General features: G+C 51.1%; 1 protein-coding gene across 4 annotated transcripts in view; it reads right to left on the minus strand.

Annotated features, from left to right (window-relative positions):
* Window positions 1-15,544, minus strand: part of LOC137416855 (ral GTPase-activating protein subunit alpha-1) — a 344,184-nt gene that overhangs the window by 80,102 nt on the left and 248,538 nt on the right. For all 4 annotated transcript variants that reach the window (XM_068102513.2, XM_068102512.2, XM_068102510.2 and 1 more), the window contains one exon: window positions 5,094-5,274. In XM_068102513.2, coding sequence (XP_067958614.2) covers window positions 5,094-5,274 — 181 coding nt within the window. The remainder of the gene's footprint in view (window positions 1-5,093; window positions 5,275-15,544) is intronic.

A 15,544-nucleotide genomic window follows, 5' to 3' on the forward strand; every position in this document is an offset into this window, starting at 1 on the left:
TGTGTCAGTCACATCGGTGGGTGTCATCACATTGGAATCGGAAAGCACCGGTGTGACAGACGACTCAGTCGGGGTGTCAGAAGGTACGGTCGGGGTGTCAGAAGGTACGGTCGGGGTGTCAGAAGGTACGGTCGGGGTGTCAGAAGGTACGGTCGGGGTGTCAGAAGGTACGGTCGGGGTGTCAGAAGGTACGGTCGGGGGGTCAAAGGGTACGGTCGGGGTGTCAGAAAGTACGGTCGGGGTGTCAGAAGGTACGGTCGGGGTGTCAGAAGGTACGGTCGGGGTGTCAGAAGGTACGGTCGGGGTGTCAGAAGGTACGGTCGGGGTGTCAGAAGGTACGGTCGGGGTGTCCGAAGGTGCGGTCAGGGTGTCAGAGGGTACGGTCCGGGTGACGGAAGGTACGGTAGGGGTGACAGGAGATACGGTCCGGGTGACGGAAGGTACGGTAGGGGTAACAGGAGATACGGTCCGGGTGTCAGCGACCATGGTCGGGGTGTCAGAAGGCGCGGTGGAGGGATTGGCCTTTTTACAAACCCTTTCGTTATGTCCCGGTTCACCACACTTCGGACAAGAGGCCCTAGGACAGAATCTTTTAACGTGTCCGAATTCTCCACAATTGAAGCATGTTAAGGAGGCTGAGGAAGCATACATGTGGTATTCCCGATCATCCAACGATACTTTAAAGGATATATTTAAACCTGTATCGGCTCCGCGATCCGGGAGAATCATGTACACTTGTCTCCGAAAGCTCATTACGTGTTTGACACGATCGCTGCGACACCCGAGCAGAATCATTGAGATTCGGGAGACAATTTTACCGTAACGAGACAGAACGGATAGGAGTTTCTCGCCTGGCATAAACGGTGGGACGTTGGATATTGTTATCTTGGTCGCTGGCGTATCCATAGGGGATACCGTAATATAATGACCCCCTTTTATGGTTAGACCGGTACTAACGACGTCATGAACGAGTTTTTCTTGACACGAAGACAACAAATTTCTGGTTCATTCGTGATGCCGCACGAACATTACCGTCTCCTATGATGGATCCCACGGCAAGGATAATGTCCTCAGTAGGAGCTCCTTCGGGCGGAACACATGCGAATGCATGCTTACGCATTAAATTTTCGAACGTCTCGTAACGAGAGCGTGTATTCGCCATACCAGCGAAATTCCCCCCCCCCCCCCCCCCCTGTCCGAACCGGACAAGAAGGTATCAAACCTAAATAATCGAACTAAAGTAAATAATAAACGTGCATTATAAGCACAAAAATGGCTTACAAAGCGTCGTCAAAGCCAGTAGGCCGCACCCAAAATGGGCTCGCTCTCAATCCTCTCTCTCTCGAAGACAAGGGTGCAGAACGGATGAAAACACAATGCCGAAGCACACAGGATGGAAAAGGAGAGGGAGGGGGTGCAGGAGAGGGGGAAAAACTCACAACGGACTCACCAAAACACAGAGCAGTTGCTCACAGCCGCCATGACGCCATGCCCACCACAAACGGGAGGGAGAGGGAGAGGGAGAGGGAGAGGGAGAGAAACTTATCAGTAGAAGGGATAATAAATAGCGACTTGCTGTCTTTGCTTCGCTGTTTTTTTGCATGAAGAGCAAGCACTTGGTCAGGTTTATTTGCTTATGCAAATTAGGGGCATTTGTCCGAATCCGTCCATAACTTTTTGAGATATCATTACTGGCCCAACCACTCAATGGTGAAGATCCAGGTTTTTTTCAGATTTTATGTCGAGGCTCATGCAAGAGCTAATACAAAGGACATCATCCTAAAATACGCAATTTTGCATCTGTCTGTCTGTCTGATGATTTTTTGACCGCGATACATTCCATCGTTACTTATCCAATCTCAACCAAACTTGACAGGGTGACTAAGGGTTACACAATGAAGGTTGGAGCGCATTCATTTGCCGCCCTCCTCAAGGGGGTTTTCTCCCCTGAGCAAGTTTTCCCCGCCATTGCCATCAATGTTGAGGCGTATATCCATGTTAAGTTGGCTTTATCATAGTGTTTTTCCAAGGCCGCTTCTAGTAACAAAACTAACGATAATAGCATAATATTAGTTACTAGCCGAAACCCGTGGAACATTCACGGAAGGGAGGATGTGGTGTATGGATAGAGTGTACCATTATGGATGGCATAGGGGATTTGCTTGTCCGAGTAAGAGTTAGGAAGAAAGATGAGAATGAAGAGTGCATATATGAACAACGATCGCCGACACCGGCACAAATGCATGCTCTGGATTGTCCACTCAGTGGACGGCTTGCTTTCGCCTTCGCCTGTCCAATCAGCGGACGGCTTGCTTCGCCATTCGCCCAGCAGACGCCAATACGATGGCGTCGTAAGATGGCGTCGTATCGGCAGTTAATCGGATGCTTTTGGGCCCCAACGTCGGCTAATTCAGATTTTTCGAGTATGGCTGTACGTGATAAACAAAGAGCGTGGTTCGTAGATCGTAAATCCATTAGTGCCGTGGGAATCGGGTCACTGGGTGCGGCGTAAAAGGGATAACAAAGTCGAGTCCTTACGCTATTATTATATAGATTACAAAACAATATTAATACAAATAATATCCCACCTCCCCAAAGGGTTTTTCCTCATTGAACAAACATCGAATCAACGTTTATAAATAACTTATCATGGCGTTTTTGTGGGAGCAACGGCCTCTACCGGAAGTAAAAATATTATAAACCTCGTATATATTACCGGAATATATTATATTATAACTCGTATGATTAGCTTTTTAAACAGTTGCTTATGATCTTTATAACACAAAATGAAATCTGGACATCCATGAGGTAAGTTTTACTTACAGAACTGAGTGAAGATCTACGGTACTCTATATACCCCACAAGGGTTTGGTTAATAACATGACCCTTCCTGCCGCTAACGTGGCGTTTTTCGTAGCGAACTTTTGAAACTCGCTCCTGCTGTTTAACATGAAACTGAAAGGGAGGAAGCCTGGGTTGTGCTCATTTGCCAAGCTGCTAGCTTGCGCTTGCAAGCCAGCCGTTCGTTAATGGTTTTGAATGGAGTGCTTGCTCGAATGCTTAAACCACTTGGAGATCTCTCCACAAGAAACGTGGTAAATTAACACACACACAACGTTCTTGAGACCCGATAGATCTACTGTAATGTATATACCCCAAAGAGGTATGACCCTTCCTGCCGCAACCGTAGTGAGCGGGTGTACGAGTATAATAAAGGGAGCATGGGACAAGAAGGGGAGAGAGAGGGAAGTATAACAACAGTAGGGAACAGGGACATTGGGAGATCTGTGGAAGAGAAGGCTGGGGCGGGGTACACGGGATAAACAAGATGGACACTACAGGGGATTTCAGAAAAGAAATCGGAATTTGAAGGAGGTGGATTTGGGGTGTATTAATGGCGGTAGAAAAGATCAAGGTTTTGGATGGGGGAAGATAAGAGATGGTCATGAACAGGTGTTTTGTAGACCTGGAGGGAGTAGTGGGATTGAAGACAATGTGAAATATATGCATGCTTGGTGAGAAGAGGAACAGAATGGATGAAAAAGTATGGATGAAGGATGAAGTCAACAGCACACTATCTGAGTGATTGTAGATCATACGAGGCCTTGAGCCCATGTCAGCAAGCACACAATACAGTACAATCAGAGGAGAGAACACGTGAGGAATGTGAGGTGGGCACAATAATGACACGATGTAAAATTTACCAATATGAATATGAATGAATGATCGTTTTAAGGCCATTTTCCCCGCTAGAGCAGGGGATAGCCTTGCGGGCCCCATGCCAATCATGGTTCCCTGTTTGAGGCAATGTTTTTATGGCCGGATGCCATTCCTGACGCCAACCCTTAGTCACCTCTTACGATGCGCAGGGATATGGTGTACCTATTCTAAACCGGGGTACACACCGGTAAAATTTACCAATGCATCAACAAAACAGATTTCGTTTTAAGTTTATGAATAAACGAAGTGCTGCAAAGTCTGGCCTGTTTCAATCCAACAGGCCTGCATGAGAGAGAAGATGGGGGGGGGGGGGGGGGGGGGGAAGTTATGGCAAGCAAGATGGGTTCAGAATTTTTAGAAGGCTTCTCTGCACACAAGTGTATTATAGAACCATGAGTTGAAGCAAATAATCAAATGAAACACCAAATTTAAATACTGCATTGGACTCATCATAATGAACCCCAACAAGCAAAGAGCAAAGCAAGTCACATGGAGGAACCTGGATATGGTTCGGGTTTCACCTGCTGCTCCTCTACCCTCAAACCCATCCAGGTGCAGCCAAGTGAGCCCAACAAATTTTATTTTTGGAAAAATTCACTTCTCCCTGGACAGATAGATAAAGAGAGAAATTATGAGTAACAGAGAAATAAGAGAGGAAAATGAACAAAAAGAAAAGAAAATGCAAGAATTAGAATTAAAAAAGAGAAATGTGAAAAAGTAGAAAGAAATGTGAAAAAGTAGAAAGAAATGTGAAAAAGTAGAAAGAAATGTGAAAAAGTAGAAATAAAAGTGAAAAAGTAGAAAGAAATGTGAAAAGTAGAAAGAAATGTGAAAAAGTAGAAAGAAATGTGAAAAAGTAGAAAGAAATGTGAAAAAGTAGAAAGAAATGTGAAAAAGTAGAAAGAAATGTGAAAAAGTAGAAAGAAATGTGAAAAAGTAGAAAGAAATGTGAAAAGTAGAAAGAAATGTGAAAAAGTAGAAACAAATGTGAAAAAGTAGAAAGAAATGTGAAAAAGTAGAAAGAAATGTGAAAAAGTAGAAAGAAATGTGAAAAAGTAGAAACAAATGTGAAAAAGTAGAAACAAATGTGAAAAAGTAGAAAGAAATGTGAAAAAGTAGAAAGAAATGTGAAAAAGTTGAAACAAATGTGAAAAAGTTGAAACAAATGGGAAAGGAAGAAAGATCAAAGACGTCGCGAAGAACCTGGATAGATAGATTGCAACAGTTACTCAAAAGGCTCAAACAGGGCAACAGGTACAAGGTACCCAAGGCTCAAACAGGGCAACAGGTACAAGGTACCCAAGGCTCAAACACGGCAACAGGTACAAGGTACCCAAGGCAAAGCATATGATGCAGTGTTTATGAAAGCTGACCGTTGGAGATGTTCACCATCTTTCCTTCACGATCACCATGGGAGTACAATAGTTCGGGGTCCTTGATCTCCTCCAATGGCAAGTTGGGATTGTACTCGGTGCTGGAGATGTCCTTTAGGGTAATCGGGCAGTAGCGAGCATTGTTGAAGAAGTGATAGCCATACATGCAGCTGTGCAAGACCTGAAAGGTAGCAGTAATGGAGTCCTGTTTAAAATGCCCATTGCCATCAACATTCAAAGAATTCCGAGTGATGCGAAATATGAATTAGTGTTAGAATCACGCAATTGTTACCCTGCGCTGACGAAGAGAAAAGCAGGGATAGGCATTCGGTTAAGGAAGTGCGTACAGTGCATTCAGACCCCTTCACTTTTTTCACATTTTCTTATGTTGCAGCCTTGTGCTGAAATCGTTTAAATTCATTTTTCCCCTCATCAATCTACACTCAATACCCCATAATGACAAAGAGAAAAGAGGATTTTAGAAAGTTTTGCAAATTTATTAAAAAGAAAGATTTATTTGCTCTATTTTGCTTCGTGTTTCTCTCCGAGTGATTTTTCATTTGTTTGTTTGTCCACTCACTTATACTTGCCTACAGGTCACAATTGTAAATTGATCTTCACGAAACTTCATCAAATGGTAGAGTTTGTGGTCCGATAAAATCCTATATATTTTCGAGGTCAAAAGGTCAACATAGGCCAAAGGTCAACCACTTTTTTCCAATTTCTAAAATCCTCAATTTTCATCCGATTGACTTGAAATTTGAATAGGATTAACACATCAGCGAACTGAATTCAACCACCAACTATTTTTCAGATCAACATTGGTCACAAGGTCAACATAGGCCAAAAGGTTAACAACCTTTTCAAATTTCTAAAATCCTCATTTTTCTTCCGATCAACTTGAAATTTGAAAAGAATTTTCTTATCAGTTCACTGAATTGAACCAACTATTTTTTAGGTCAACATAGGTCACAAGGTCAACATAGGCCAAAGGTCAACCACTGTTTTCCAAATTTCTAAAACCCTCAATTTTCATCCGATTCACTTAAAATTTGAAGAAGATTTGCATATCCAGTCACATAATTCAACCACCATTTATTTTTGAGGTCAAAAGGATGCTCTACCGAGTGCCATTCAACTTTGTTCTCTTTTGCCAAGTGTCGCTCTATGAGTGATTTTTCATCTGTTTGTCTGTGAACAAGATATCTCAAAAAGTTTCACCCCAAAAGGGTGAAAGGGTCTAAAGTGTTGATAGTGTCTGAAAAGGTCTAAGGTGTCAAAAGTCTAAAGGTCAAAAGGGTCTACAGGTGTAAGGGGTCTATAGGAGTTTAAAGGGTCATACTGTAGCGGTTGCCGCTGAGCATACACAATCGCCTTACACCTGCCGATGACGCAACCAGGGAGCAATCACTGTACCGGGCTCGCCCAGGCCGCCCGGGCATGCCCAGACTCGCCTTTCCCGGGCAAACGCTCCGATCGGCATGCCGTGCCCGGCTTGGGAGGCGTGGCTTCCGGGATGACGTGTTTGATTGTGCTTATATATATTGCTACCCGATAAACGGGCTTTTCAGAGTACCCGAGTTTTCGTTTTACCAATAAAGGAGGTCGGACGAATTCCCGTCTTTTGTCGCGTCAATCCTTTCGACTCGCGTAGGAGCACAGCTCCTCACTGGTGACCCCCAACATGGACACGGCAGTTACCCTTAAACTGCCTACCTTCTGGGAGGCTCACGCGGCGGTTTGGTTCGCCCAGGCAGACTCCCAGTTTGCCCTGCGAGGCATTACCACAGACGACACCCGCTTCCACCATGTGGTAGCGGCACTCAGCTCCGCCACTGCGGCCCGCGCCCTGAGCCTCCTCCAGCACCCGCCAGCCGCTGACAAATATGGCGCGATCAAGACGCTCCTCCTCGACGCATTCACCCTCTCACCGGCAGAACGGGCACGACGCCTGCTCGACCTGCCCGAGCTCGGCGACACGCGCCCGTCCGAGCGGATGGACTACATGCTCTCGCTGCTAGGTGAGCACTCCTCGGATTTCCTTTTCCGGGAGCTGTTCCTCCGCCAGCTACCTAGCTAGGTACGCTTCACTCTGGCAGGCACGCAGATCACGGATCCCCGCGCCCTCGTCAGGGAAGCCAACAAGATCTCCTCGGCAGGCCAGCACATCGCGGCAGCTACCTGGAGCCCGCCGCCGTCTGAGGCGACGCCCATGGCGCCCGAGCGCCCGGTGCGGTTGGAGGCCGAACTGCCAGTGCGACTGGCGGCCGCCACGCCGCGCCGACCGATTCCAACACGACGGCCGGGGCCTCCACCTGACCAGGCATGGTGTTATTACCACGCTAGGTTCGGACAAAAGGCTCGGACATGCCGACCCCCGTGCACTTTCGGCGAGTCGGGAAACGGCCGGGCCGGCGTTCATTACAAGCCATGAGCGCCGGCCACTCGGGCAACTTGCTTTTCATCAAGGACAAAGCGTCCGGGCGGCGTTTTCTTTGTGACACCGGCGCCCAACTGAGCGTCATACCCACCTCCGAGCAGGACAGGCAGACCGCCGTTTGCGGCCCCTCCTTGGTCACTGCCAACGGATCGGCCATCCGCACCTTCGGCCCACGCAACGTCACCCTCTGCTTCGGCAGCCAGCGCTTTAATTGGACCTTTGTGACGGCAAGCGTGCCCATGGCTTTGCTAGGCGCCGATTTCCTCTGCGCGCACGGGCTGCTTGTCGACGTAAAACGGCGTCGCCTCGTCAACGCCGAGACTTTCAGCTTCCTGGCATGCACAATGAGCAGCTCCGCGCCGACCGAACTATCATGCGCCCTCCCGGCGGCGAACGAGTTCGCTCGCCTGCTCGCAGAGTTCCGGCCCTCACGCGGCCGACGTTTTCGGCCGTCGCAGTGAGACATGGTATCGAGCACCACATACCAACTACGGGCCCGCCGGTCTACGCCAGAGCCCGCCGCCTCGACCCGGCCAAGCTCGCCGTGGCAAAGGCCGAGTTCGACGCGTTGGAGCACCTCAGCATCGTGCGGCGCTCCGATAGCGCGTGGGCCTCACCTCTGCACATCGTGCTGAAGCCAGGGGGCGGCTGGCGCCCATGTGGCGACTACCGCCACCTCAACGACGTTACCACCCCCGACAGGTATCCTGTCCCGCATATCCAGGACTTTTCCGCCCGTTTGGCGGGGCAGGTCATTTTCTCGAAAATTGACTTGATACGGGGATACCACCAGGTACCTGTCAGGCCGGCCGACGTCCCAAAAACGGCCGTCATCACACCTTTCGGCCTGTTCGAATTCCTGAGGATGCCGTTTGGCCTCAATAACGCGGCTCAGGCGTTCCAGCGCTTGATGTACGGCGTGCTGCGCGACCTGCCGTTCCTCTTCGTCTACCTGGACGACATCCTCGTCGCCAGCACGTCCCGGGCCGAGCACGTCCTCCACCTCCGAACACTGTTCGGACGCCTCAGCGAGCACGGCTTAATCGTCAACCCGGCCAAATGCCACTTCGGCACGACGGCCGTTGACTTTTTGGGCCACCACATCACCAAGAACGGGGCCGTGCCGCTGCCAACCAAGGTCGAGGCCATCACCAAGTTCCCGCTCCATCAAGGCCCTGCAGGAGTTCCTCGGCATGGTGAATTTTTATCACTGTTTCGTGCCCCGCGCTGCTCAGCTCATGCGGCCCCTTTACGAAGCCCTCCGGGGCAAGCCGGCCAAGCATGACGTCGTCTGGTCCGCAGACATGGACGCGGCATTCACAGGTGCAAAGCTGGCCCTCGCCGACGCAACGCTGCTTGCTCTCCCGGTGCTCGACGCTCCCATCGCCCTCACTATGGACGCCTCCGACTACGCGGTGGGCGCCGTACATGAACAATGGGTGAACGGGGTTTGGCAGCCACTCGCTTTTTTTAGCCGGCAACTCCGGCCGAATGAGCTAAAATATAGCACATTTGACCGCGAGCTCCTCGGTCTATACCTGGCCGTTCGCCACTTCCGCCACCTCCTGGAGGGCCACCCGTTCACGGCTTTCGTCGACCACAAGCCGTTGGTTTACGCGATGGCCAAAGTCACGGAGCTGTGGTCGGCCCGCCAGCAGCGCCACCTCTCCGCTGTGTCGGAGTTTACCACGGACATCCGGCACGTCACCGGAAAAGACAACGCCGTGGCCGACTGTCTTTCTCGGGCCAGCGAGAACGCGGTCCACCTGGGCGTGGACTTCGCGCTTATGGCGGCCGACCAGACCGCCGACACCATGGTGCAGGCCCTCCGGGCGGCGGACACGGGCCTCCGCCTGGCCGACGTCCCCTTCGCGGACACTGTCCTGCTCTGCGACGTCTCCCAAGGCCAGCCTCGCCCCGTCGTGCCCGTTACCTGGCAGCGCCGCATTTTCGCCTCCCTCCACGGCCTTTCTCACCCGGGCCGGAAAGCTTCCCAGAAGCTGGTGTCGGCGCGTTTCGTCTGGCACGGACTTCGACGGGACGTCCGCGACTGGGCCAACGCCTGCACGGCCTGCCAGCGGGCCAAGGTCCACCGCCACACCCAGGCCCCGCTGGCACCTTTCACCGTGCTCGAACAGCGTTTCGACCACGTCAACATGGACCTGGTGGGCCCCCTTCCCCCATCACAAGGTTTCACACACCTGCTCACCATGGTGGACAGGACCACCAGGTGGCCGGAGGCCGTTCCCCTCGCTTCCACCACAACCGCCGACGTGGCGCAGGCTTTCATCGCCACCTGAGTCGCCCGTTTCGGCGCACCGGCAGACATCTCTTCGAACCGCGGTCCGCAGTTCACCTCCGAGCTTTGGGGCGCGGTCGCCCGCAACCTGGGGGTCAAGCTCCACCGTACCACGGCCTACCACACCCAAGCCAACGGGTTGTGCGAGCGTTTTCACCGCTCCATGAAGGCCGCGCTCATGGCCAGCCTTCAGGACGGCGGTTGGGCCGACCGGCTGCCATGGGTCATTTTGGGCCTCCGCACGGCCCCCAAGGAGGACCTCCAGGCGTCCACCGCCGAGCTCGTCTACGGCCAGCCGCTACGCGTCCCGGGCGAGTTCGTGCCCGACGCTACCAGTCCCTGGTCCGCGGCTCGCCAGCGCTCGGACCTCCAGGAGGCCGCCCGACGGTTTGCCCCCGTGCCAACGTCCCACCACGGTGGCCCCCAGTCCTACGTCCCCCCAGCGCTTCGCACAGCGGAGTACGTTTTTGTGCGCCATGACGCACACCGGAGGCCACTCCGGCCACCGTACGACGGGCCCTTCCGGGTCCTGCGACGGGACAACAAGTCCTTCGTCGTCGACGGCAGGTCGAATCGGATTTCGGTGGACCGCCTCAAGCCGGCGCACTTGGACGTCGACCAACCACCACGGTTGGCCCTTCCTCCGCGGCGAGGCCGCCCCCCGTCCACGGTTCTCCCCACTCTACCACCCACCACCAAAACGGACCCCCCCCCACGACCCTCCAGGGGTCGCTTCGGCCAGGTCATCAGGACCCCCCTTAAATTGACCCTGCCGGTGCAAGTCGATTCTGGGGGGGCGCGTGTAGCGGTTGCTGCTGAGCATACACAATCGCCTTACACCTGCCGACGACGCAACCAGGGAGCGATCACTGTACCGGGCTCGCCCAGGCCGCCCGGGCATGCCCAGACTCGCCTTTCCCGGGCTCGCCCAGGCCGCCCGGGCATGCCCAGACTCGCCTTTCCTGGGCTCGCCCAGGCCGCCCGGGCATTGCCAGACTCGCCTTTCCCGGGCAAACGCTCCGATCGGCATGCCGCGCCCGGCTTGGGAGGCGTGGCTTCCGGCATGACGTGTTTGATTGTGCTTATATATATTGCGACCCGATAAACGGGCTTTTCAGTGTACCCGAGTTTTCGTTTTACCAATAAAGGAGCTCGGACGAATTCCCGTCTTTTGTCGCGTCAATCCTTTCGACTCGCGTAGGAGCACAGCTCCTCAATACGATGTTTGTCGATGGGGTCTAGAAGATATGTTCCAAAAGTAGTAGGGTCTAATAGGTTCTACAACAAAAACAACAACAACAACAACAACAACAACATGCATTTTAAGGCCATTTTCCCTGCTAGAGTGGGGGTTAGCCTTGCGGTCCCCATGACAACCTTCTCTATTTTGCCCTATTTTCTGCATCTCTCGTTGTTAACCCCCTTGCCCGCATTTCTTCTTCCACCATCTTTAGCCAAGTCTTTCTCGGTCTTCCCCGTCCTCTACTTCCTTCTGCATTCATTTCCGTCACTCTTCTCAACCAGTCACTTTCATCCTTCCTCAACACATGACCAAACCATCTCAACCTGTTCCTCTTCACAGCATCAATCACAGGCTCGATTCCCATCATCTTTCGCAATTCATCATTTGTCTTCCTCTCTCTCAACGATACTCCACACATCCACCGAACCATTCGCATTTCCACCCTTTCCAGCCTTTGTTGCTGCTCTACGTTCATTACTCATGTCTTGTTCCCATAAATCATAACACTTCTCACACATGCAGCATACACCTTTCCCTTCAGCTTCAACGACACTCCCCAACTCATCAGCACGCCACTCAGTTCCCGAAACTTCTTCCATGCAAATCTCACTCCAGCAACCGTTGCCGAGCCTGATCCACCTTCTCCATTCAGCATGTCTCCCACGTAGCAAAATGTTTTCACACCTTCCAGCTTCACGCCGTCTCCAAGATCCAACTCAACATTTCCTCCATCTGCAGCTCCCTCCGTGCACACCTTGCATTTGAATGTGGCTGCCACACTGGTTAATGACCCTCTCAGACCACTACATTTTTGATGAACCCACTCAGCGCACATTGTACATTGAACATTGAATGGAATTCACTCCGACACACTTCTTGCACACAGTACATGGCCACTTCCCAGTTCTTTCCACCTCACCACATGCTTTACCACTTGCCATAACCTTCGTCTTTCCGATATTCACCTTCAGACCGTTTGTCTCCAGACATTCCTTCCACTTGTTAATCTTTTCCTTCAGTCCATCCATACTTTCCGCAAACACCACCAGATCATCTGCATACAACAACTCCCACGGTAAACCCTCCTTTACGTTCTGAGCCAGCACCTCCATCACAGCTACAAATAGTAGTGGACTTAGTACCGACCCCTGATGCACTCCCACCTTCACCTCAAACTCACCACTGTTCCCATCCTTCGTCCTTACAGCTGTGCGTGCTCTTTTGTACATTGCCATCACTACTCTGATCAACCATTCCTCCACTCCTAACTTCCTCAATGCCCATGTCAATACTTCGCGTGGAACCCTATCGAATGCTTTCTCCAGATCAACAAACCCAAGAAACAACTTCTTCCTCTTCTCCATGTACTTCTCCTGCAACTGCCTCACAATAAAGAGCGCGTCTGTCGTTCCTCTTCCTGGCATAAATCCAAACTGCTTTTCGTCGATCTTCACCTTCTTCCTTATCCTCCTCTCCAACACCCTTTCCAATACCTTCATTCCATGCTCCAATAGCTTTATCACTCGGTACGAGCCACACTCCAGAGGGTCACCTTTCCCCTTGTATAGAGGGACGAGGGTACTCAGTTCCCAATCCACTGGAATACGGCCTTCTTTCACCACCAGATTAGAGATCTCTGTCATTCTCTTCACACCCCAACTTCCTGCTGACTTCAACATATCTCCCACGACTCCCGTCGGCCCTCTCGCTTTTCTACTCTTCATTGCTTTTATCGCTTCCTCAACTTCCTTCTCAGTTATCTTCTCTGCGGGTCCTAAAACTGGGTTACTCTCTATGTTGCTATTCCATCCATTCTCTGTATTCAACAGCATTTCATATATATCTTTTCCATCTTCCTTTAATTCTATCTGGGTCCACAACGATTTGTCCCACTTCATCCTTCAAGCAACTCACCCCCATCACATCACACCTCTCTTTCGCTATCTGCTTTGCAATCCTGAATACCGCTCTGTGACCCTCTTCCGAATCCAAGTATTCTCCGAACATTTTCCGACATGCCTCCTGCGCCTTTGCTACCTCTTTCTTTGCAGCCTTCTTGGCTGCCTTGTAACTTTCATGCTCTGCTTTTTCTGCTCCTGTACCCTTCGCCTTCTGCCACTCCTTGAACTTCTTCAACTTCTCGTCAATCCTCTTTCCAACTTCATCATCCCGCCACCATGTTTCCGAGTGCCTAGGTGGTCCTTTTGTCCATCCACATACCTCACCAACAGCTCCCAACAGACTACCTTTCATTGACATCCAACCACTTTCAAGCTCAACCACATCATCCTCTACCCTACTCAGCCTCTCTTTTAATGCCTCCCTTACTGTCACCTCTTTCAACCTCCACACCTTCATTCTCGGTTGGTACTTCACCTGCCGAGCTCTCCTCGCACCTTTCACCCCCATGTCGCAGACAACCAAGTGGTGCTGTGAAACAGCCTCCTCCCCCGGGATCACCTTTGTGTCCCGGAGGTGCCCCCTATCTCGCCTACGCACCATCAGGTAGTCAACGGTTGTCGTCGACCCACCTGACAGTGTATGTAACAAGCTTATTATCCTCTTTCTGGAACTGAGTATTACAAATCAACAAATCAGCTTCATCAGCAAACTCCAAAATCCTTTCACCTTCTCCAGTTCCTACACCATATCCGTAACCCCCATGAATTCCCTCAAAACCGTCCATACTCCTTCCCACTTGTCCATTTACGTCTCCTCCTACGACAACAACTTCCTCATCTTTCATGTTTTCCATCAGCTTCTCTATCGCACACCAGAACCTTCTCTTCATCGCTCCGATCAACCTGCGGAGCATATCCCGAGATGACGTTCACCAAGAGCTTTCCAATCATCATTTTCACCATCATCAACCTATCACTCACTCTCGTCACACTCACCACACTGTCTACAAACTCCTCAGAAAACAGGACACCAACACCATTCACGCCCTCCGGGCACCCTTGCCAAACAAACTTGTATTTCTGTCCCTGCCTACGCTTCACCATTCTCACACCACTTCCCTCCCATCTCATCTCTTGCACACAACCTTGCGTGCCTTAAATCTTGTGTCCCAAACCCATCCCTCTCTGTACCCACCGTACCCAGTCGTACCCAGCTGCTCCTGGACTCTGTGTCCTTTCCTCCTGACAAGGTGGAAAAGTTTCTGTCAACCCTCGACTCTGATTCTGCAACTGGTCCTGACGGCATCAGCCCACGGGTCCTAAAATCATGTTCTTCCGCTCTTTCACTCCCTCTTTCTGTTCTCTTCACCCTCTCTTTTGCTCAAGGTCATCTGCCATCTGCTTGGAAATCAGCCAACATCACCGCTTTGCACAAAAAAGGTGCAAAAACAGATCCTAGCAACTACAGACCAATCAGACTTCTCCCAATTATCAGCCAAGTCATGGAATCCATCATTGCTTCAGATATGAAATCTTTCCTCTTCTCCAATGGCTTGATCTCTGACCATCAATTTGGTTTCAGACCTGGTCACTCTACTCTGGACATGCTGCTTCTGCTTTCTCAACAATGGATGGAGGTCCTCAACGCCAAACAGGAAATTAGAGCTGTCTCCCTCGACATTTCATGTGCCTTCAATACGGTCTGGCACCCCGCTCTGCTCACAAAACTCTCCTCCTTTGGTATCCATGGAAATCTCTACGCATGGCTGGCGGACTTCCTCTCTGGTCGTCGTCAACGTGTGGCCCTGAATGGGTTTCTCTCATCTCCTCTTCCTGTTCAGGCTGGAGTTCCCCAAGGCAGTGTTCTGGGCCCTGTGCTTTTTCTGGTCTTCATCAATGATCTCTCTGACTCTCTTGAAAATCCTCTATATCTCTTTGCTGACGACTCTACTCTCTGTCGCTCCATTCCTCATCCCTCAGATCGGCAGTCTGCAGCCTCCTCACTCTCTGCAGACCTGGACAAAATCACAGACTGGGCAAACAAGTGGAACATGTCTTTCAATCCTGACAAATCTCACACTCTTACGACGTGTCTCCGAAAAGACCGACTGGACAACCCTCCCATCCACTTTCTGAATAATCCTCTCCAAGAAGTTCTGTCACTCAAGCTTTTGGGTGTCACTATCTGCCATGATCTTTCCTGGGAAAACCACATTTCAAATCTGGCCTCCAAAGCCATTCGCCGACTGGGCATCCTCCGTCGTGCGAAGTCCTTCCTTGGTACACCTGAGCTCCTCACCACTTACAAGGCTTTCATCCGCAGCTCTATGGAATACTGCTCTCCCCTCTGGTCTGGTGCTCCTGCCTCACACCTAGCTCGTCTTCACGCTGTTGAAACCAAAGCGTTCAGAATCATTGGAATCTCCGCGATGAAGCTAACTCCAAGGGCCTTTCACTCACTCACCGCAGGCAGGTTGGTGGTCTTTCCATCTTCTACCGACTCCTCTCTGGCCTTGCCCCCCCAGCTCTCTCTGGGCTCTGTCCCCCAAATATTCCTACAGGTCGCAC

Source organism: Myxine glutinosa, chromosome 11 (assembly GCF_964187855.1).
Source record: "Myxine glutinosa chromosome 11, kmMyxGlut1.1, whole genome shotgun sequence".
NCBI classification, from domain to species: Eukaryota; Metazoa; Chordata; class Myxini; order Myxiniformes; family Myxinidae; genus Myxine; species Myxine glutinosa.